The sequence below is a fragment of the Saimiri boliviensis genome, chromosome 12, assembly GCF_048565385.1.
Source record: "Saimiri boliviensis isolate mSaiBol1 chromosome 12, mSaiBol1.pri, whole genome shotgun sequence".
Taxonomy (NCBI): domain Eukaryota; kingdom Metazoa; phylum Chordata; class Mammalia; order Primates; family Cebidae; genus Saimiri; species Saimiri boliviensis.
Genome location: NC_133460.1, coordinates 89,589,277 through 89,611,236, shown reverse-complemented (window position 1 = coordinate 89,611,236; position 21,960 = coordinate 89,589,277). Strand labels below are relative to the sequence as shown.

General features: G+C 42.3%; 1 protein-coding gene across 1 annotated transcript in view; it reads right to left on the bottom strand.

Moving 5' to 3' along the window:
- The window catches only part of SORCS3 (sortilin related VPS10 domain containing receptor 3), a 616,572-nt gene that overhangs the window by 411,900 nt on the left and 182,712 nt on the right, over window positions 1-21,960 (bottom strand). The window contains exon 2 of the mRNA XM_003922497.3: window positions 3,505-3,572. Coding sequence (XP_003922546.2) covers window positions 3,505-3,572 — 68 coding nt within the window. The remainder of the gene's footprint in view (window positions 1-3,504; window positions 3,573-21,960) is intronic.

Here is a 21,960-nt window from a genome sequence, read left to right as displayed (position 1 = left end):
TCTTTTCTCTGCACACTGTATTAGGAAGGGAAATCCTACTGCTCTGGGCTCTAACTATAAAACACATCATTATCAGACAGGAAAAGAGGAGATACAGATCTTTAGAATATTCATGGGAAAGACAGTAAAAAGGTAGAAGACTGCCGAGGAGGCCCCAGCAAACAGGGGAACCCCCAGAAAGCTTAGGAGCAGTCCCTTTTGTCAGTCACTCTATCCAGGGTTTCCTAAGCTGGGCTTTATCAGGTCCATGAACCTCCAGAAACCTAATACCAAAATATACTCATATATGATACTGATCAACAGGGAAAGCACATAATACCTACCAGCTTTCCAAATCCCCAAAAGGTCACCCCATATGTAATCTGTGATCTGTAAACTCCCTTTGAGTAACTCCCTTTGCTTGGGCCCCTTCTGTGAACCTGGCCAATCCCCACATCCTTCCGACCTGGCCCAGCACTCAGTTGGTCTCTCTGCCTCCTGTCTGACTCCATCCTCTCCCACAGACCAGCCTCACCCGGACTTTGCCTTGTGGTGGGGACATTTCTCCCCTTGCCAAACTGCATCCCTCCCTTCATGCCAACACCCAGCTTGGAGAATCTTTTCTATAAAAGAATATCTTTGACTACATAGAAATTGGTATTTCAATTCCTCCCAACTAGCACAAGAGACAACATTCTAAATCACTTTTCTACCCTGCCCAACCCTAGACTTTCATCCTCAAAGATCTCAGCTAATTCCTAGAGAACACAGACTACACCCCCTTGGTGTCTAATCATTTCCTGTACATGCACCTCTGAAGCAAGAGATCCTTAAAAACAGAGTAAATAATGTGATGAAAACTATCCAAACACAGGGTTATGATGATCATTAATAATTACAACTAAGTAAGCACTTCCTACATGTGAGTTATTGGACTGTTTCTACATTTATTTCACTTTATCCTTAAAACAACCCATTCATTAATTTATTCATGAAGCAAACATTTATTAAGCAGCGCTTGTGTGCCAGATACTCTTCTAGGTGCTGAGAATACAGCACTGAATTAAAGTGAAAAAAAATTCCCTCTCTCTACAAGCTTAGATGTGAGTAGGTGTGGGAAGACGACAAACAAACCAACAAGTAAATATTTATCATGTCAACCAGTGATAAGGAATAAGAAAAAAAATGTAGCCAAGTGATGAAATGTAGAATCCTGGGGAAGGGCCTCATGATAGGTGACCTGCGATCAGAGGGGAAGGAATTAAGGTGTCCACTCTGGCACCTGGGAGCATTAGGCAGAAGAAAAATCTGAGTGTAAAGGCTCTTGGAAAAAGTGTGATTGGTGTGTTGGAGGAACAGCAAGGAAAATGTGGCTAGAGCAAAGATATGTTCTGTGCTATCCCCAATTTATATGCAGGGAAACAGTCTTAGTGAAGCAGGTTGAATGATAAACTCCCTTAAAAGATATGTGTCCCCAACCTAACCCCCAAAATTTGTAATGGAGCCTTATTTGAAAAAAGAGTCTTTGCAGATGCCATTAAGTAAAGGGTCTCAAGATAAAGTCATCCTGGTTTATCCAGGAAGAGGCTAGATCCTCCAGAAGGAGCGTGGCCTCAACACCTTGATTTCAGACTTCTGGACTCCAGGAGTGTGAGAAAAGACATTTCTGTTGCTTTAAGCCACTCAGTTTGTAGTAGTTTATTATGGCAGCCTTGGGGAACTAATATAGAGAGATTAAGTAAAATGCCCAAAATTACACAGCTTCGTGGTGGGCAAACTGGGACTTCAATCCTGGCAATTGAACACCAGCATACCCTTATAGACACCAAGCTATGCACTCTCTTGGTACATGCTGATGAATATTCTGGCGCTTACAATTGCGAGAAACACCCTTTATAACTTGAAGGTGTCTAGCATTAAGCAACTGGCCTAGGTTCCTATACTTGCCTGACCTGCTCCTAGAAATGGCCAAACCTTTTCTGCAACATGGGGTACCAGGAATAGCTGTTTTCCAATATAAAGATAGAACTTTCTGGCTGGTTTCATGATTTGACCAAGCACACACCACAGGAATGGGGCTTAAAGTATCACACAGCATCACTGCGCTTGGGCTTGAAGGAATGTTTCTGAGGCTCTAATTCCCTGGGAAGTACTGTGTGAGTAGAAATAGTCATGCTTTCATTTATTAGAGGCATGCTGGTTACTTATACCTCTGCCAATTTTCACTGAACAGCAAAATTAGGTTTTAGACACCATGTGAAAATTAAGGCAGGCCTCAGTCGATATGAGCAATTAACCCCTAAATATTTAATAGATGCTGTGACTGCTCCCTCTTCCCTGGAGAAAAGCTCTGCCTAGTTCTCTACAAACAAACAGGTAAGATGAAGAAGCATTTCACAGCCCAGTCCCCTCTGCTCCAAAACCCCAGGAAAACCTTAGGGCAGGGATGATGATGCAGCCATATGCATGGTATTTTGTGACAGTTTCCTCTCCAGTATTGACACATCACAAGATAAATGGGAGAAAATGCACAACACCTCAAGTCTCATGGACCTAGCAGAAAGGGTGAAGCACCAAGTTCCCCAGTGCCTGATGAGACCCCGCTGTCGCCCAGTGTGACTGCATGTCAGTGTGATCGTATAAGTGCATATTTCCATGAGGAAGTATACCTAAGAGTGTGTAACACATGGGTGTTCCCTGTCCTGAGAAACTCCCAGTTTCCTAGCTTTATTAAAGTCCTCTCTGACTTCACTCACGGACATCCCGTTTTCCTTTGTCCTGTGGGCACAAGCATTGCTAAAAGGGCTGACTTATCCACTAAGCACAAGAGGTACAGCAGCTAGGCTCACAATACTTTCAGAGGCCCCAAAAATGTTTCATCTTAAAATCTAAAGAATGAATAAGCTGAAAAAAGTGTTTTAATATATGCTATTAATGCAGTTGTCTTTTTACCAATGTAGTGGTAAAACAGACCTTTTAATATTATTTTATGGGGAAAGAGGCCCCTGAAGGCAAAAATGCCTGGGGATCAGAACACCATCATGTGGACTTGTATCTGTATCTCTTCCCATATGTATCTGTCGCCATGGTACTGGCTTCTCAAGAACCACAGAATCTCACAGATGCAAAGGGCTGGAGACAGTCCTTTGCCCAAGACTCACATCCAAAGCAAGAATCCCTCCTACAGCAGGCGTCCTGATCAAGAACCTCTCCTCACTCTCTCGTGTATGTTTGTCTGATCTCTCTAGCCAGACCCCACCTTCTTCAAGTAGAATGAGACACTACAAAAACCCAGAAGCAATGAGAGGGCCAGGGCAGATGTATAACAGGTCCCAAAAGACATAAGCAGAACAGAAAGGGAATTCACAGGTGGGGGCCAAAAGTTCCACCTGGAGCATTAATGTGGGCTTCTAGGAAAAGGATGGATCTTCGGTTCTTTCCAACCCACACTTCCCAACTGCTTGGCTTGCATTTCTCATGTGAGCCAAGGCAGGGTGGCTCCTTAAGAATCTCTAATACACTTACCTCCAAAGTGAACTCTCAGTCACGCTGCCCAGGTTGAAGTCATACAGCTTTGTCAGGATAAGTATGACCTGCAAGGGGTTAGGGATAGAGGGAGGGGAGAGGAGCAAAGGGGGGGAAAAAAGGAAGCTTACTTTAGTTTTTGTAACAATATACAATGCATCTCCTATCACCCAGAGGAGGGCTTAGTATTTATCCATTGAGTTGAGGGGAATTATAGGATCAAGCAACGGGAAAAAAGTTATTAACGTAATGCATCCCTGTAAGTGGCAGCATTTATTTTAATCCTGACAGTGCTTTGCATTTGAAATAAAAACATGCCAAGAGGAATTAATTGGCTATTGACAGTTGTTGCTCCACATCTGTCCTCCTTCAAGGTCAGGCACAGGCCAGCTGGCTTTGTTCACAACCAAGGCCACCCAGAGATCAGATGATAAGCTTGCTTTTGATCCAGAGATGACTCTGATCATTCAAAGAATTGGACCTAAAAGGGTAAAAAGGAAGTGGGCCTGATTCTGTCTGTCTATAAAAGGGGTTCAGGGAGATTCTGTGTCTCCATCAATAGGGCCTTGGCAGGCATAAATACCTGAATGCAGGCAGGCCTACTCCCCTACCTCTCCTGATACCAACTGCCTTTGACTGTGCAGCATCTGCCCCTGTGCTATGGAGTAAGCAGATCACTGGACTCCATTGGACTCGGCAACCACTTTCTTGACACCAGTTGAAGTTAAGTAACACAGAAGGAAGCTGGACATACCAGAGAGCTGAAGCTGCCTGTAAACCCATTGGTGGTTTTCTTAACCAATCTTGGGCTGGCCAGCCTGTTCCCATGCCCTTTCTCTAGCTGGGGACTTGGTTATCTGATGTTGCCCTGCCTGCCTCTCACGCATCTGGACCGTGGCTTAGGCACAACTCCACATCCAAAAAAGGATGCTAAGCGCATGCACCTCAATCAATTTTAATCAAAACGCAGGTGCGTAATATACATTGCCTGCCTGCATGATAATCCAGTTACACATAATTGTGTTTATCTAAATTTAATGCACAACTCATTTTACTTTTTTCTGCTCCTTCCCATTCCACAATTTAACTTTCTCCAGTTCATTTTCACAGCAACCATTAAATTCCTTCTGAGATAATGAATTCCTGCTACCGAGATGGGACTTTCCCATTCTAGGTATCCACTTAAGACTAAAGAAAAATAATCAGCCATTATATTGAACATTTTTATGGCATTTAACTAACAACAAAATGCTCACTTTGAGATTTATTCTCATCCAGCACTCCATGGGGTCAATCAGCCCCATTTCCATTTCTTCTTTATAAACTAAGAAAAAAATTAAAGGCAAGCGATATGACCCATTATGTGGCAAAGGTGACTGGGACATTCAATTTCTCTGCGATGAGGAATGGCAGGTTGGCAAGAAACATCATCAATGGCATGGCTATTTGTAGAATAGTAGAATTTACCAAGCTATCCGTCCTAGTACCACAGCACAAATCAAAGAGTATATATTAATAGCATACACCAGTGGCATGGCTATTTGTAGAACAGTAGACTCTACCAAGCTGCCTGTCTTATCACTACAGCACAACAGCAAGGGTGAGGAACCAATGCAAAGAATTGTTCTCTATAGTCACTTAGAGATCTTTGTCCCTCCCATTCATAACTAGTTTTCTTGTTTATTAAAGCCAGAGACTAATAAAGACAATAAACGTATCCATAGCCTCACCAGACAAATGTCTAGCAACTTGTCAGATAATTTCTGTTTGTTGAATCAATGTATAGGGTACACACACACACACACACACACACACACACACACACAAAGAGAGAGAGAGAGAGAGAGAGAGAGAGAGACCAGAGTTCTTCTGCCCTTCATTTGACCTTCTTTCATGTATAAAGTTACTCTTAAAGTCACTATGTAAAAGTATGAGAGGCTATGTGCAGGCCATGCCAAATTCCGGAAAAAGTTAAAAAGCTCAAAAGTGATCTACTAGGAATGAGTCAGAATGACCACCTCAGGCTCTACAGAAGCAAGTCAGACCACCTCATTTTTTTTTTCATCCAACATCAAGCCTTTAGGGAACGTGCCTCCAAAAAGTGTAAAATCCAAGTAGAATGAAGAAAGAGATGATGATAATAAGAGTTTCACTTAAGTAGCAGAGATTCTAACCACTGGATCTGGAAAACTCTTCTTACTCAAAGCCTGGGCCACCCTACGTTTTTCCCTCCCTCCTTCCATCATTTCCTTTCTTCTTCTATTCAATGACTACAATATTCTGGCCACTGGGCTATACATGGGGGATGAAGAAATAAAAGATCCAGATTCTTCCCTCTAGAAGCTCAGTCTAATCTAGTAGGGGAGAAACCTAAGAAATGAGCAGGCAATCCCGATACAGAGTGATAGGTGCTGTGGTGGGGAATGCAGAGAAAAGTGGGGGATGTTGAGTCACCAAATACAGAAACTAGATAAAGAGGTCAGGGAAGGGTTTCTAATGGTGAAACCCAAATTAATACCTAGAAAGAGTAGAAAGTGACTAGCTAAAGGGGGATGCTGAAGTGTCGTTACACAGAGGAAGCATCATGAGCAAAGACGCAGGCGTTCTGTAGATTAACCATCCAAGAGAATACAATCTTCTTAGTTTCTCCTTCCCCTCAGTAGCTGCCATGAGAACATGCCTCTCAGATCTCCCCCTGCAGGAAGCATAATTGACTAAGCACTCAAGCTGTTGTGCTCTGAAATTCATTGCTACCTTCTTGCCAAGTCCACACCCCCACAAAAGCTGCTCTTGGCCAATGGTTACAAGCAACAGGAGTACTAGGCAGACACATTCCTGGGTGACAGGACTCCTCTGATGCATGACATTGATGCTGAGATCTCCTAACAGCCTTGCTGAACATTCCACAGAACCTCACTATGGTCTGAGATGTTCCCAGCCAGCCTGCCTTCCTTCCTTACCCATTTCCTTCACTGGGGGGCCAGATCTCTATCTCAGCCCAGCAGTTGTCCCAATCTGCTCTGGTTCCTTTCCCATTTTCTCTCACAGGCGTTTTTCCTAATACGTTTCTCAGATATCTTATTTCATCTTCATGTCTGCTTCTTGGAGAATTCAGACTAACATATCCTTCCACATCTCTATGAATACTACTTCTGCCTTCATGGTAGATGGTTTCAATTTTACCTCTTAATTCATGCACTTTCTTGATCAGAAACCTTTACTAGGCTTCCTCTCCCAAAGGGTGAAATCCAGACTTCTTAGACTGGCACACTTAGACTCCACAGTCTGGCCCATGCATACTCTCACAACCATTTTTCCTGTCCTCTGTTTTAAACAATCTAAGTCTTTCAGGGTACCTCAGGTGAGACAAACACATTCTCACATCTCTGCTTTCTTTCATCCTGTATCATTATATCACTGCCTGTGCCCCATCCTTTCATTCTCCCCTGTACCTGCCTGCCTGATGTTGGAGAGAGTCCAAAGCCCACCCCTTTCAGGTAGCCTCCCAGGATTATCCCAGACGTCAAAAATGTTCTCTCCTGTGAAGTCGTATTTTGCTTAAAATGGAGTCATGCAATTTATCACAAACACTATTTTGATAGTTTCTGGATGTTACATGAGTGGCCTTCTCAACTATAGTCTAAACAACTTAAGGTCAGGATTGTGTTTGGTAATTCTGTCTCCTTCACAGACAAGCTCGGCATATTGAAGGTTCTTACAAAACAATCATTTTTGAGTAAATGAAAGATATTGATGTTGTGTTGGTAAATCACAGACTTCAGCAGGAGATGCTATTAAGCAGTCTGTTGCTCTCATTTTATAGGTGAAAAAAATGGAGCCTCAGAAAAAGGAATATGATTCAAGGTCAAGCCATAGCAATGTCTGACCTTGACCAAGTGCTGCCAAGGTAGTGCTCTTCCCATTCCATGAAAGCTGGAGCCTAAGGGCCGCTGGAGAGCCTGTTAAATGCTGATTCCATAGCCCACCCCCAGCAATTCTGACTCGATGGACCCTGAGTAGGGTTCAAAAATCTTCTTGTGGCAACCAGAAGACCACAGTTCCAGAAAGGCTCCATCATATCATGGTTCCTTTCTCACCTCTGTGCTACAGTGACACCACCTACTCCACCATGGGGAGATACTAATCTAGCAAAATGCTGCTTCCTTTACATTGAATTTAACCTTACAAGTAAAGCAGGCAGTGTGACACGTATGAAGAGGATACCTCAGCAAGGTCACACCAGCATTCCCTAGAGGAAAAGTCAAAACACCAAGAATTATAGGCTGAAAGCTCCTTCCCCCCTGCATTGGAGCCCAGCACAGAAGGACATTAATAGAGCCATGAAGAGATGATAATGTAACTTTCAGACTTAAGACATTCTATGCCAAGCAAACAAAACCAAAAGCAAGATAAATCCTGCCCACCACCCCTATCCTCTCCCACCACTCAGAGCCTTCCAAAGGTTACTGAGAAGGAGTGAATTTTCAGGGAAGAACATTGAAAGCAGATGCAATAAATCCACCTAACAAGCCCCAGGTTGTTGGGCAAGTGCATAGACAAGAAAGAGATGAGAGTGTGGCTGAGGAAACCCAGCAGAACGGATGTGGTCAGCAGGACAGTGGCGAGGGTAGTCCTGGATCTACAGCAAAGCCTGACTTGATTCCCCTCCAGCTGACGGACCCAGAATGAGAATGGAACTCAGATTCAAAGAAGGAAAAGCAGGAGCTAACATTAATTGTACTCGTAAGTACTACACTGGGCAATTCTCAATCTTCACAAAAAAAAGCCTTTGAAACAGAGCAGGTATTATATAATATCTCCCATTTTACAGATAAAGAAACAAACCCAAGGGTTAAGCAAACTGCGCCCATAGCACACAACCAGCAAGAGTCAGAGCCAGCATTTCTGCCCATGCCTATCTGACTCAACCATGCCTGTTCTGCTCTAATGCAATGCTACTACACTCAGTGAGCATTTATGTGGGCTTCTGTGCATGGCAATGAACAGAAATAGAGAGAGAAGAAAAACACACCCTTGCCCTCAAGGAGTGTATCATTCATTCATGAATTCCACAAATATTTACTGAGCACCTCTTAGATGAACTAAAAAGACACCTGCTAAATTCTGCAAATCAGGAAGAGATCCAGGGCTCAAGGCCCAGGGATAAAGATAACTTTTGTTTTCTTTGCTGTTAGAGAGAGAAATAGAAAACAAATGTGTAATGAGAAAAGAACTAGGCAAATCGTTGGGAGATCCAGGTTTACCAAATAAGCTTTGTCAAAATAGTACCTTTTTGACCTAACTGGTTATGATCCTGGGGGGATTTTAGACAGAAGGAGAAATGAAAATAAATTGGAATAATTCATGAGTAATAGCACTTCTCTCCTTACAAGCTGCATACACATATACACACACAGAGAATAGCAGAGAAGTGTGTGTGTGTGTGTGTGTGTGTGTGTGTGTGTGTGCGTGTAGCTGGAAAATTACATTTATGGAAATACATACAGGCACATATAACTATTTTAAATTAGCATGTGATATCTTATTTGGAAAACACTGTTCATATATCTCTTACAGCTTTTGTCATAGTGGGATAATATGATTTCTCTGGATGTCTGTCTTCCCTGTTAGACTGTGACCTCCTTGAGGTCAGAAATCAGGTCTCATTTGGCTCTGCATTCTTACCACCAAGCACAATGGCTGACACATGGCAGGTACTATACAAAGTCCTTTAGATGAATTATAAATACATGGCAATAAAAGAAGGGATGAGATGATAAATGTAGGAGAAAGGTATGGATAATGTGCTGTAAGATTTGAGAAGAGGAAAGCAATTAAATCCAGAAAATGCGATTAACAAAGTCTTCATGAAGGAGGGGTTATATGAGCTGGATCTTAAAGCATGGTAAGAATTTCTGTATACTGAAATGAAGTTCGTCTGCTTTATTTCTTTTTCTCTTTTTAATTTGGATAGGGTAGATAGAAAAGAGCAGGGGTGGGGCAGCATTCTAGTTATGAGAAGCTGCATGGAGATGGAGCAGTATGGGCTGCTTTGAGGGCACCATGATATATGCAGAATCCACTCAGAGACACGGCAAGGCTGGGCCAAGGTGGGAAACAAGGCACCAAGACAATGGAAGGGCGAGAAGGAGAGTGGAATTGCACTTGATATAGTTAATGATGATTTCATTAAGAGTTTTACAACAGTGAAGAGGGTGGTGACAATAGGAGACTATATTATAAGGGACCACCATAAATAAGGTGACAATAAGGGACACAGCTGGCCTCTTACAAAATCAGGTACATATAACTATTTTAAATTGGCATCTGACATCTTATTTGAAATAACACTGTTCATACATCTCTTACAGCTTTTGTCATAGTGGGATAATATGATTTCTCTGCATGTCTGTCTTCCCTGTTAGACTGTGACCTCCTTGAGGTCAGTTGGTGCTGTCTTTGTTGAGCATCCACCTCCAACTTTTGTGTCCTCAAGAACCTAGAAGCTTCTTTTGTCCCCGAATGCTCAAGCCAGCTTCAGATACATGCAACACCAGCAACTAATGCCTTTATTTCTCACTGTTTCTCTCTTTGATTCATCTATTCCTGCCCAATGCCAACCACAATATAAGAATCTTGGTAGTAAAGTGATTTTTTTAAATGGTTGCTGCAGTCTTGATGTGAGTATACACATCCCATTTTCTATGTGAGAGGAAGTACCCACACTCTGAAGTTTTAGTCTCTATTCCATCCAAAAATCCTAAATATCTTCCGGTCTAAAATCACTCACCCTCTGTCTCCTGGAAGGAGCTTTCAAAGCCACATGGAAAGAACACAGCATCTGAAACCAGAGGGCTGGACTCAAGAATCAGCCTTGGCACACGCTGCTACATAAACCCGAACAACTCATGAACATTTTCAGAACTGGTCATGTTTAACTGAAATGGGGTAATGGTAAACTTTCCCTGCCATGCTCACAGCATTGCTGATTCAAAAATAAGGGATGCCAGCTTGCTTCATAAGCTGTACTGTGCAAACATGAGTTATGAGTGTGATAATCCTTCTTTAGGAGACAAGGGCTCCTAGTTGCTCATATTTGGTGGAAGGGTTTCAGTTTCTAGAGTTGCTGAAATCCTTCTTAAAAAAATGTTCAACCATTCTAGACACTAACTGCAATATAGAAGACCGCAAATCAGATCCAGTGTTCTCACCTGGCACCTCCACTCAGCTTTGGAAGGCAGGCAGAAAGCCCCAGGGGATTCCTGTCCTCTGAAAGGATAATGCATAATCTGCAAATTCTTAAATCACTAGGATGCTCTGGCCCGTGAGCACATTCAGTGAAGTGAGGACCTTTAATGCCTGTAAAATTTTACTCTGAACGAAAATTACTTTAGTTCATTAAACCTTCCTAAAATATTGGTGCCTTTAAATCCATAGGGCTCTCTGCACAACCACCTCCAGGTACCCTCACTCTTATGACCTCACTCCTGCCAGGACCTGATTAATTCTTTGCTTTCAGCCAAGTGGAATAGGACTCATTGACTTTCTTTATCAGAAGTGGTAGACAATGGTAACAAAAGCAAGAAAGTTGCTAAAACATACACTTCGGGGACTGCTTGCAAGAGTGTATGTTAAGTCTCAGCATGGTCTTGTGAGTCTTGGCATCTTCCTCCCACCTAGAGGAGCCTCCCCTGCAGGGAGTAGAAATCAAACATCTATAGTTCAGAACCCAACTGAACCACAGTATGAGAATGTCTGGACACCAACTGGGTGTCCAGAATAAGATAAACAGTGCCCACTGTACACCACGAGTTCATAATCTAGCTGGGAAGACAAGGAATTATTAATAGTACAAGAGATACCAACTTTGTCAGTCTCTGATGTAAGAAATTTTAGAAAACTGTTAACCCCTTTCCCTGGTTTGTTTAGGGGAGTATTACCAACAATGTGATTCAGCAGGATTCCTTTCTCATCTTACCCATAGCAAGCAAATCAAGTCTCCTGAAATGTGTTGGGGTACACTGCATTGACCAACTTCAGGTCCTCATAATTTTTCCATTCATTCACCAAACTAATATGTATGGAACACTTCCTTTTTGCCAAGTGCTGTGGAATCAGCCGTGAAGAACCAGACTCTCTGCCCTCACGAAACTTATATCCTAGCAGACAAAAAATAAATAAATAAATAAATAGGTAACCAATGCAGTAGTCAAATGGCAGTGAGTGCTATGGGGAAAAAAATAAGCAGGAAATAAGAGAAATAAAAAATAAGAAATACATTAAAAAGTGCAAATACGCAGGGGTGGTTCCAGGGTGGGCTGTGGAGTGGCAGGTAGGAAATGAAGGTTGTAGAGGTAAATAAGGAGCTCAGAAAAGGCCTCTATGAGAAATTGACACTTAAAATCCTGAATGAGGTGAAGGATGAAGTCACATGGCTCTTTTGGTAATAAATAAGACAGGCAGAAGCAGCAGCAGATGCAAACATCCAAAGGCAGGAGTGTGTCTGGCGTATCCAACGAACAACAAGAAGTTAATAAAGCTGGAAGTGAGGTGAGGGAGATGTTGGGAGAAATAACTCACTGGGCCTTGAGAAGCATTGCAAGAACCTTGGTTCTTACTCCAAGTGAGATAGGAAGCCACCAGAGGATTTACAGGGAGGACTTCGATCAGATCACTCTGGTTGCTGTGTTTAGAAAGGCCATGATGGGGAAATGCAGGGGAAATTCCAGAGGAAATGCAGTGTGGACTGGGCCAGAGTAACAGCAATGGGGGAGACAGGTGAAGAGGGCCAGGATCCAAATATATTTTAAAGATAGAGTCAAGGAGATTTGCTGACAAATTAGATATAAGATGTGAACATAAGAGAATAATCAAGGACGACTCTCAGCATTTGAGCCTAAGTGGCTGGAAGCATGGAATTGCTGTCTCATGAGATGAGGACCATGAGAAAAGAAGGTTTGGAGGAAATATTAAAAGTTGAGCTTTGGACGTTAATTTTGAAATGCCTAGGAGATATTCAAATGGAGAAGTCAAACAGTGAGCTAGATAAATGAATCCGGAGTCAAGAGAGTCTAGGCTAGAAATACCAGTTTGGGAGTTGTCAGTGATTGCATGGACATGTAAGACATGAGTCTAGATTCAGTCACTAAGAGACCAAGTGTGGATTGAGCAGAGCTATGAGGATTGACAGCTGGGGCATGTCAGCATTTAGGAATCAGTGAAATGAGGCAGAAAAACCAGTCTGTTTGGGCCTCTTGAAATTGGCACAAGGGATATTTGTGTCCTGTATGAATGCTCACCACATGGTGTTTACTACAGAGACTTTCAAGCATCAGATGGGCAGGATGTCATCTTCTTTTGAGACCACGGAGCCTCTTTCCCCAGTTACCCCTGTGTTTGCTCTGTGAGCTCCTGTATAGAGTGGCCATTGCGGCAGAGATAGAGGCTTTCCTTAGGCTCACCATGGAATCTCCCTCACCAAGGCTGATGTGGAAATAATCACTGCTGAGTTCCCAATCTGCCAACATAAAAAAAAAACCAATGCTGAGTCTCAACATCACGTGTGGTGGCAGGTTGATTGCACGGCACCCCTTTCATCTCAGAGAGGGCAATTTCTTCTCACTGAAATTGCTTTCCCTGCCTGTAGTGATTATGCTAGCATCAAATATTTCAATTTCAGATTGCCTTATTCACTGTCGTGGTGTCCCATACAACATTACCTCTAACAAAGAAATTCATTTCATGCAAATGAAATACAGTCACTGGCATGTCCATGGAATTCACTGGTCTTACCACAAACATGATCACCTGGAGCACCTGGACTGATATGATGGTTGAATGGACTTGTGAAGACTCAATGACCATACCAGCTGGAAGATGACACCCATGTGAGGCTGTGGTGCTATCTTCTAGGATGTGGGTCCAACAAAACATGGTCCAGATACCAAGGTCTGAACATAAACAACCAAAAGTAGGAACGACATCTCTCCTTATCACACCCAGAAAGACACCACAGAGTATTTTCTTCATGTCCCCACAACTTGGGCTCTGTTAGTTAGTAAAGAAGTCTTGCTTCCCAAGGAGGGCATTGTTCCAAGAGGCAAAATATCGGTTTGTTTGTTTGTTTGTTTGTTTGAGACAGAGTTTCACTCTTGTTGCCCAGGTTAGAGTGCAATCATGTGATCTTGGCTCACTGCAACCTCTGCCTCCTGGGTTCAAAGAATTTTCCTGCCTCAGCCTCCTAAGTAGTTGGAATTACAGACATGTGCCACCATGTCTGGCTAATTTTTGTATTTTTAGTAGAGACGATTTCACCATGTTGGACAGGCTGGTCTTGAACTCCTGATCGCAGATGATCTGCCCACCTTGGCCTCCCAAGGTGCTGGGAGTACAGGTATGAGCCACCATGCCTGGCCACACCTGTTCTATTGAACTGGAAGCTGAAAGGAATATCCATCTGTTTTTAGCTTCTCATGCTACCACTGAACAAACAGATAATGAAGGGGTTACTTCAAGTTGGGATGATTTGGCCCTATTGTCAAGGAAAAGAGAGATGGTGTTTTGCAATGAGGACAAAGAAAATAATGTCTGAAACTTTTATTATTATTATGCCTCTTATTAATTTCAAGTTCTTCTATTGTTTTCAAGTCCTGAAGTACAAGTTAACAGAAGACTACAGTGGTAAAGGTGGAACTATTAAGGACTAAGATTCTCCAGGAATGACTGTTCGAATTATTCTATCACACCACGCGGTGGAAATCCTCCACCCTCTGAGGTATTTGCTAAAGGCAAAAGAAATATCAAATGGGTAGCTGAAGAGACGGTCTATTAACTGTGCCTCAGGACTAGTAACAGAAATGAATATAATAGCAATTATGCATATTTCTCCTTGCGTGCTGTATGTGTGGGTGCACAGAGATGAGAAAGCGTGAGAGAGTAAGAATGCATGATTCCCTAGTTCCACCCCCACCATTACCTGCTCGCTTTCTGTGTTCTGATTGAAAAATCAGAGTGCTTAACTGTTCTGTGACCCAGCCAGCTGCAGGTTTTCCCCAGCAGGCTTGAACTCACACTGGGCTCTTGAACATTCCCAGGAAATGATAAAGGTATCTAGGTTGTTGTCCAAAACACTGAAAGAAATGAGTCCTGGCCCTGAGCCAAATGCCTTAAACTATCTCATAAACTCCCTTCCCTGACCATGTTGCTTGGACAGACCTAGGTAGATCACCCCTTTTCTCTTCCTGTCTGTCATGAGAGGGTCACTTCTCCCTCCTCTGCCAGTCCCCACTAATGCCTTCTATTGGCTAAGCTCATCTTGAAGCCAGTTCACAGGAGAGTTTTAGAAATGTAATTTGTAGGGCCTTGGTTACCTGCCATACATAGGCAGGATTGTGGGGTGAGAGTAAACAGCACAGTCTACCCAGTTGGCTACTGTGAATGTTCTTTTCAAACCTTCTTTCATATTTCACATTGTGATTCTGCCTAATATAATGCACTCACTTCTTTTTTTTTCTTTTGAGGCAAGGTCTTTCTCTGTCACCTATGTTTGGAGTGCAGAGGTGAGGATTGCTGCAGCACTATAGGTAAGTTTCCCTAATAAATGCTTTGCACTGATCACCCTGGCGTTTAGAGCTTCTTTCTTTGGAATCTCAACTGGCCCTATCTTGGTACCATTTGGGGCACTCCCTTGTAAGAATCTCCCTTCCACCACTTTTGGTGTAACTCCAACCCCAGGTTCAGCAGGGCAAAACAGATAAATAGATCGTGGCCCAAAATTACTCTCTTTTCTCCTACTCTCTGTTTCTTTTCTTTTATACAAAGAATGTTAGTGTTGGTTAACTTCACAACTACTTTAGGTCATACGATATCCACACAGGATTATAAAAGGACTACAAAAGCAATTAACATCACCCAGAGGAGGTACAGCAACTAATGAAACTTGATGTATCTCTTTCTTGATAAGAGTGACAGTATCTTCATGGTATAAGTTGTTGTGGCTGGGTGTGGAGGCATATGTCTATAATCTATAACCCAAACATTTTGGGAGGACGAAGTGGGAGTATCATTTGAGCCCAGGAGTTAATAACCAGCCTGGGCAACATGGCAAGACCTTGCCTCTGCTAAAAATAATAGCAATTTTTAAAAATTAGCTGGCCATGGTGGCACACACCTGTGGTCCCAGCTACTCAGCACACCGAGGCTGAGGCAGGAGGAACACTTGTGCCCAGGAGGTCAAGGCTGTAGTGAGTTGCATTGACACCTCTGCACTCCAAACATAGGTGACAGAGAAAGACCTTGCCTCAAAAGAAAAAAAAAGAAGTGAGTGCATTATATTAGGCAGAATCACAATGTGAAATATGAAAGAAGGTTTGAAAAGAACATTCACAGTAGCCAACAGGGTAGACTGTGCTGTTTACTCTCACCCCACAATCCTGCCTATGTATGGCAGGTAACCAAGGCCCTAACAAATTACATTTCTAAAACTCTCCTGTGAACTGGCTTCAAGATGAGCTTAGCCAATAGAAGGCATTAGTGGGGACTGGCAGAGGAGGGAGAAGTGACCCTCTCCACGCATCTGACTTCTGATGTGACAGCACATCAGCAGCAACAGAGCTGGTGGAAGCAATGGGGATGGGTCTCAGTAATCAGCAGCACAAGTTCCCAGGTTCTTCTGATGCACCTCAGCACACACAGCAGAAACCTGGGTAAAAGAGACCCTTGACCTCTAGTACTGCTTCCTCTCCTGGGCAGTGGTGTGACGGTTCCTGCAGTTACCGATATTTGAGCAGCCTTGCCTTTCCTCTTTCTTGCTCTTTCTTACTCTTCCAGCCTTTCCAGCACTCTGACAATCAATTCCTGTATTCAATCTCTTCTTTTAGAAATACTATGCAGCCACAAAAAGGAATGAGATCATGTCCTTTGCAGGGACATGGATGAAGCTAGAAGCCATCATCTTCAGCAAACTAACACAGGAAGAGAAAACCAAACACCACGTGTTCTCACTCATAAGTGAAAGTTGAACACAATGAGAACACATGGACACAGGGAGGGGAGCACTACACGCTGGGGTCCGCTGGGGGGAAATGGGGGAGGGACGGGGAGGTGGGGAGGTGGGAAGAGGTAGCATGGGGAGAAATGACAGATACAGGTGAGGGGAAGGAAGGCAGCAAACCACACTGCCATGTGTGTACCTATGCAACAATCTCGCATGTTCTTCACATGTACCCCCAAACCTAAAATGCAATAAAAAAAAAGAACATATGGACACAGGGAGGGGAACCACACACACCAGGGCCTGTGGGGGGCTGGAGAGGGGAAGGAGAACATTAAGACAAATACTTAATACATGTGGGGCTTAAAACCTAGTAATGAGTTGATAGGAACAGCAAACCACCATGGCACATGTATACGTACGTAACAAACCTGCATGTTCTATACATGTAACCCAGATCTTAAAGTAAAATAAAATTAATATTAAAATTTTAAAAAGAAATATCTCGAGTTAGAGGCCCTGGCTGACACAGAACAGTCTGGGAGTTACAAAGAAACCAAGGAGGGCGTGGGTTCTGGAAACCGAGTGAGGAAAGCATTTCAAAGAAGAGGGTGACCAGCTCCCTGGAAAGGGAAATACTGCTGACAGTTTATGTACAAGAAAGATCAAGAATGTACCATTGGATCTGGCTAGAAATCTAGTAGCTAGATTACTTCAAAGGCCTTCAAACTAACTCATTTACTTAATTTCTTACAAAAATTCTCTGGTGGCCTCTCACTGCCTTTAGGATCAATCCAAATTCCTCATGGCATAAAAGGTCTTCCTCAAGCTGGCCCTATATGGCATTTTAAACCTCTTCTAGAGCCACTTTCCCAAATGACCACTGAAAGTTAGCCATGCTAGAATACCCCTTGTCCCATTCAATTTTTCCAGACCTTTCCCTGTGTTCTTCTCCCTCCTCTGAAAGCCCTTCTCTTGTTCTCTACCTGATGCTCCCCTTCCTTCTTATGTTTCCAGATCCAGCTCAAGTATCAACACTGATGTCCCAGCTGTTCTCAAAGACAGAACTGATTTTCCCTTAATCTGTTTCCCTAACTTGTTGTACATACTTTCAATTTTGCTACTCACTAGACTATAATTTTCTATCTGCATGTGTATCTCTACTGCTAGGCAATATGCTCCTTCAGGACAGGAACCCTGATTTTCACATCATCAGAGTGTGAGAGTATTATTAAATGTTTCTTTGATATGGCACCTATTAATCAATAGAGATACAACAAATTTCTTGAGTATAAAATATAACCAGAGGTGTTCAAAGGAGAAGAGGATGAATCTGAGCTGAGGTGGTCAAGACATCCTCACAGTGGATGAGAGGCTTTAGTGAGATGATAAGAGATGGAAAAAGTTTAAACTCTCAGCCCTCTCCTTTCTGGGAGCAATGTTTCTCAAGGATTTCTTTTCCTTACATAAGCTAGTCTTCCAAGCCTGTCCAGAGGGGAGAGTTCAAGGTGGCTTTGAAATAACTTTGAGAATGTCCACAAGAGGATAAGGAAAAAGGAACTCAGGAGCAGGGAGGGAGGATAATGAAAACAATCTTCTGAAATCAAACCGTATTAAGTTTTGAAGAGTTATCATTCTCTAAGGGCCACTAGAGAAGACAAAGGTACCTCGTTTTACTGTGCCTCACTTGATCGTGCTTCACAAGATACTGTGGTTTTCTTTTTCATTTTTCCAAATGCAAGGCTTGTGGCAACCCCATGTCAAGCAAGTCTGTTGGCACCATGTTTCCAACGGCATGTGCCCACCTTGTGTCTCTGCGTCACATTTTGGAAATTCTCACATTTCAAGCTTATTTGTTATTATTATGTCTGTTACGGTGACCTTTGATGAGTGATATTTAATGTTACTTTGTAGTTGTTTTTTGGGCACTGTGCCCATATAAAACAGTGAACTTAATTGACAAATGTGCTCATTTTGACCGTTCACTGACCAGTTGTTCCCCATCTCTCTACTTCTCCTCAGCCCCCACTATCCCATTCTCTGAGACACAATACTGAATTTAGCCAAGTATCAAGCCTACAATGGCCTCTAAATGTTTGAGTGAAAGCAAGAGTCACACCTCTCTCACTTTAAATCAAAAGTAAAAATGATTAAGCTTAGCAAAGGAGGCCCAATTAAAAATCCAAATAGACTGAAAGCTAGGTCTCTTGGACCAGAGTTTACCAAGCTCTGAATGCAAAGGAAAAAATCCTTGAAGGAAATTTAAAGTGCTATTCCAGTGAACACCTAAGTGAAAAGAAAAACAGCCTTATTGCTGATATGGAAATAGTTTTAGTGACAAAAGATCAAACAATTCACAAAGTTCACTTAAGCCAAAACCTAATCCATAGCCAGGCCCTAACTCTCTTCAATCCCACGAAGGCTAAGAGAAGTAAGCATCAGAAGAAAAGTTTGAAGCTCACAGAGGTTGGTTCCTGAGGTTTAAGAAAAGAAGGGATGTCCATAACATACAAGTGCAAAGTGAACCAGCAAGCGCTGATGGGGAAGCTGCAGCAAGTTATCAGAAGATCTACTTTACATCATTATTATTAACTATACAATAGATTTTCAATGTAAAGAACAGCCTTCAATTGGAAGAAGATGCCATATAGAACTTTCATAGTTAGAGAGGAGAAGTCAATGCCTGGCTTCAAAGCTTCAAAAGACAGGACAACTCATCTAGGCTAAATCCAGTGCTTGTTACCATTCCAAAAATCAAAGGGCCCTTAAGAATTACGCTGAATCTCCTCTGCTTGTGCTCTATAAATGCAATAACAAAGCTTGGATGACAGCACATCTGTTTACAGCACAGTTTATGAAAATTTTAAGCCCACTGCTGAGACCTACTGCTCTAATAAAAACATTTATTTCAAAATATTACTGCTTACTGACAATGCACCTGGTCATGGAAGATTTATGATGGAGATGTATAATATTAATGTTGTTTATATGCCTGCTAAGAATATGGTACATTATCCATCATGTACCCATGAGTCAAGGAGTAATTTCACTTTCACATCTTATTATTTTAAAAAATAAATTTCATAAAACTATGTTGCCATAAAGAGTGATTCCTCTGATGAATCTAGGCAAAGTAAATTGAAAACCTCCCAGAAAGGATTCACTATTCTAGATGCCATTAAGAACATTTATGATTCATGGGAGGAGATCAAAATATCAATATGAATTGGAGTCTCAAATAAATTGATTTCAACTCTCATAGATGAGTTTGAGGAGTTTAAGACTTCACTGGACAAAGTAACTGCAGATGTGGTAGAAACAGCAAGAGAACTAGAATTACAAGTGGACCCTGAAGATGTGTCTGAATTGCTGCAATCTCATGACAAAATTTAAACGAATGAGAAAATAAAGTAGTTTCTTGAGATGGAATCTATTCCTGGTGAAAATGCTGCAAACATGATTGAACTGACAACTGAGGATTTAGACTATTTCATAAACTGGGTGGATAAAGAAGTGGCAGGGTTTGAGCAGACTAACTCCAATTCTGAAAGAAGTTTACTGTGAGTGAAATGCTAACAGACAGCAACACATGCTACAGAGAAATCCTTCATGAAAGAAGAATCGGTCAATGCAGCAAACTTCACTGTTGTCTCATTTTTTGAAATTGCCACAGCCATCCCAGTCTTTACCAAGCACAATCCCAACCAGTCAGTAGCCACTGACATTGAAGCAAGACCCTCTACCAGCAAAAAACATGATTTCTCAACTAAAGGCTCCAGTAATCATTAGCATTTTTAGCATAAAATACTTTTAATTCAAGTATGTACATTGTTTTTTAGATATTAGGCTACTTAACACTTAACAGACAGCTGTATAGTGTAAGCTTAATAGTTATGTGCACTGGGAAACCAAAAAACTTGTGTGACTTGTTTATGGTGATATTCACCTTATTGTAGTGGTCTGTAACCCACAATATCTCTGAGGTATATGTCTGTATACTCCTGTACCTAATGGGGTGTAGATGAAGGAAAACACTAGATCTCCAGACAAAATCACAACTTAATTTAACTACAGTTTAGACAAGAGAGAAGCAAATACAAGAAGGACCAAGGCGGGCATGCTAACATTTACTAAGGACCTACTAAGTGCCAACCACTGTGCTTGATGCTTGGTGTATATCATGCAGATAATGGGTATAACCATGATGAAAGGAAAATAGCATTATCCACATTGCCTAGATGAGGAAACTGCCCAGTTCATGCAAGTAGGAAGAGGTGGGAGTCAGCATCCAAATGCAGGTTTAGCCATTCCAACATGATCCAAGGGAGAGACAAGACATACAGAAATTAATAAGCATTAGTCATCCTTACTTAAAAGTGGGCCATTGTTAAGAAAGTACTTTGCAGAATTTTTTAACTGAATCAGGCAAGTGACAAATCAACGAAACGAAAATGTGATGTTGATGAAACAAGGAGACTGTGAAACATGGCTGTTGAATAGTGGGGGGTTGTTCTGGTTTTGTGTAACGAGCCATTAAAAATTAATTAAAAATCCATTCACTCTTATTCCCTAAGGGACTTTGAAAATGAGAAGGCCATTCTTGGAAATGATTTAGGTAGCATGCAGCCCAGCAACAGGGGTGGGGCTAAATGACCACACAATTCCTTGCCAATTTCTGTATTCCATAATAATGTCTCATCAGAACATGGGTTAATTCTCTCCGAAAATGTGCCATTAGGTAGGAGTCTGAGCTCATACCTTTCTGCCTGCCCATCACTCTATCTATCCAACTTCCACTAACACCACCCTGAGGAGGAGGCCAAGGGCACAAACAGATGTGAGCTCATGAGAGAGGAAACTGGCTACAATGCCACTAATGTGAAGCCTCCAGAGATGATCATCAACACAGAGGAAAATATTAATATAAGCGACCTGTTTGAGAAGAAGTGAAAGCATTAAACCAGAAAGTTTTGGTGTAGAATCCAGGCTCTGCCACTTACTTAGTGCGACCTGAGGCAAGGGGCTTACCCTATTGAGCCTCAGCGTCCTCATACTAAAGTAAGCCAAGATCACTCCCTTCATTCAGTTGTTTTGAGAATTAGCTAAAGGGTATTGTACTGCCAGGCACACAGTAACCCGTCAGCATGCATTAAGTTCCTTCCTTTCCCTGTCTCTGAGCAAACCAGGTCATTTGCCATTTGAGTGGGGAAAAGCCACGTCCTCAAGAAGGGGCATGTCACTTTAGTGGTGACAACTTGAATCTCACAAAATAAACAGCAACCTTATCAGGCCTCTCACTGATGCAGAGATAAAAGCCTGGAATTCCCTGCATGCCAATGCTCGGTTTGTGTGGACATGCATTGACAGCCTCCGCGATGGGAAGATCACAGGTCCATCCAAGTCTATTTTGCCTTGTGTGCAATCCAACCCACTTGTCTCTTTTCATTTCAGGGGCTGTCTCTGCT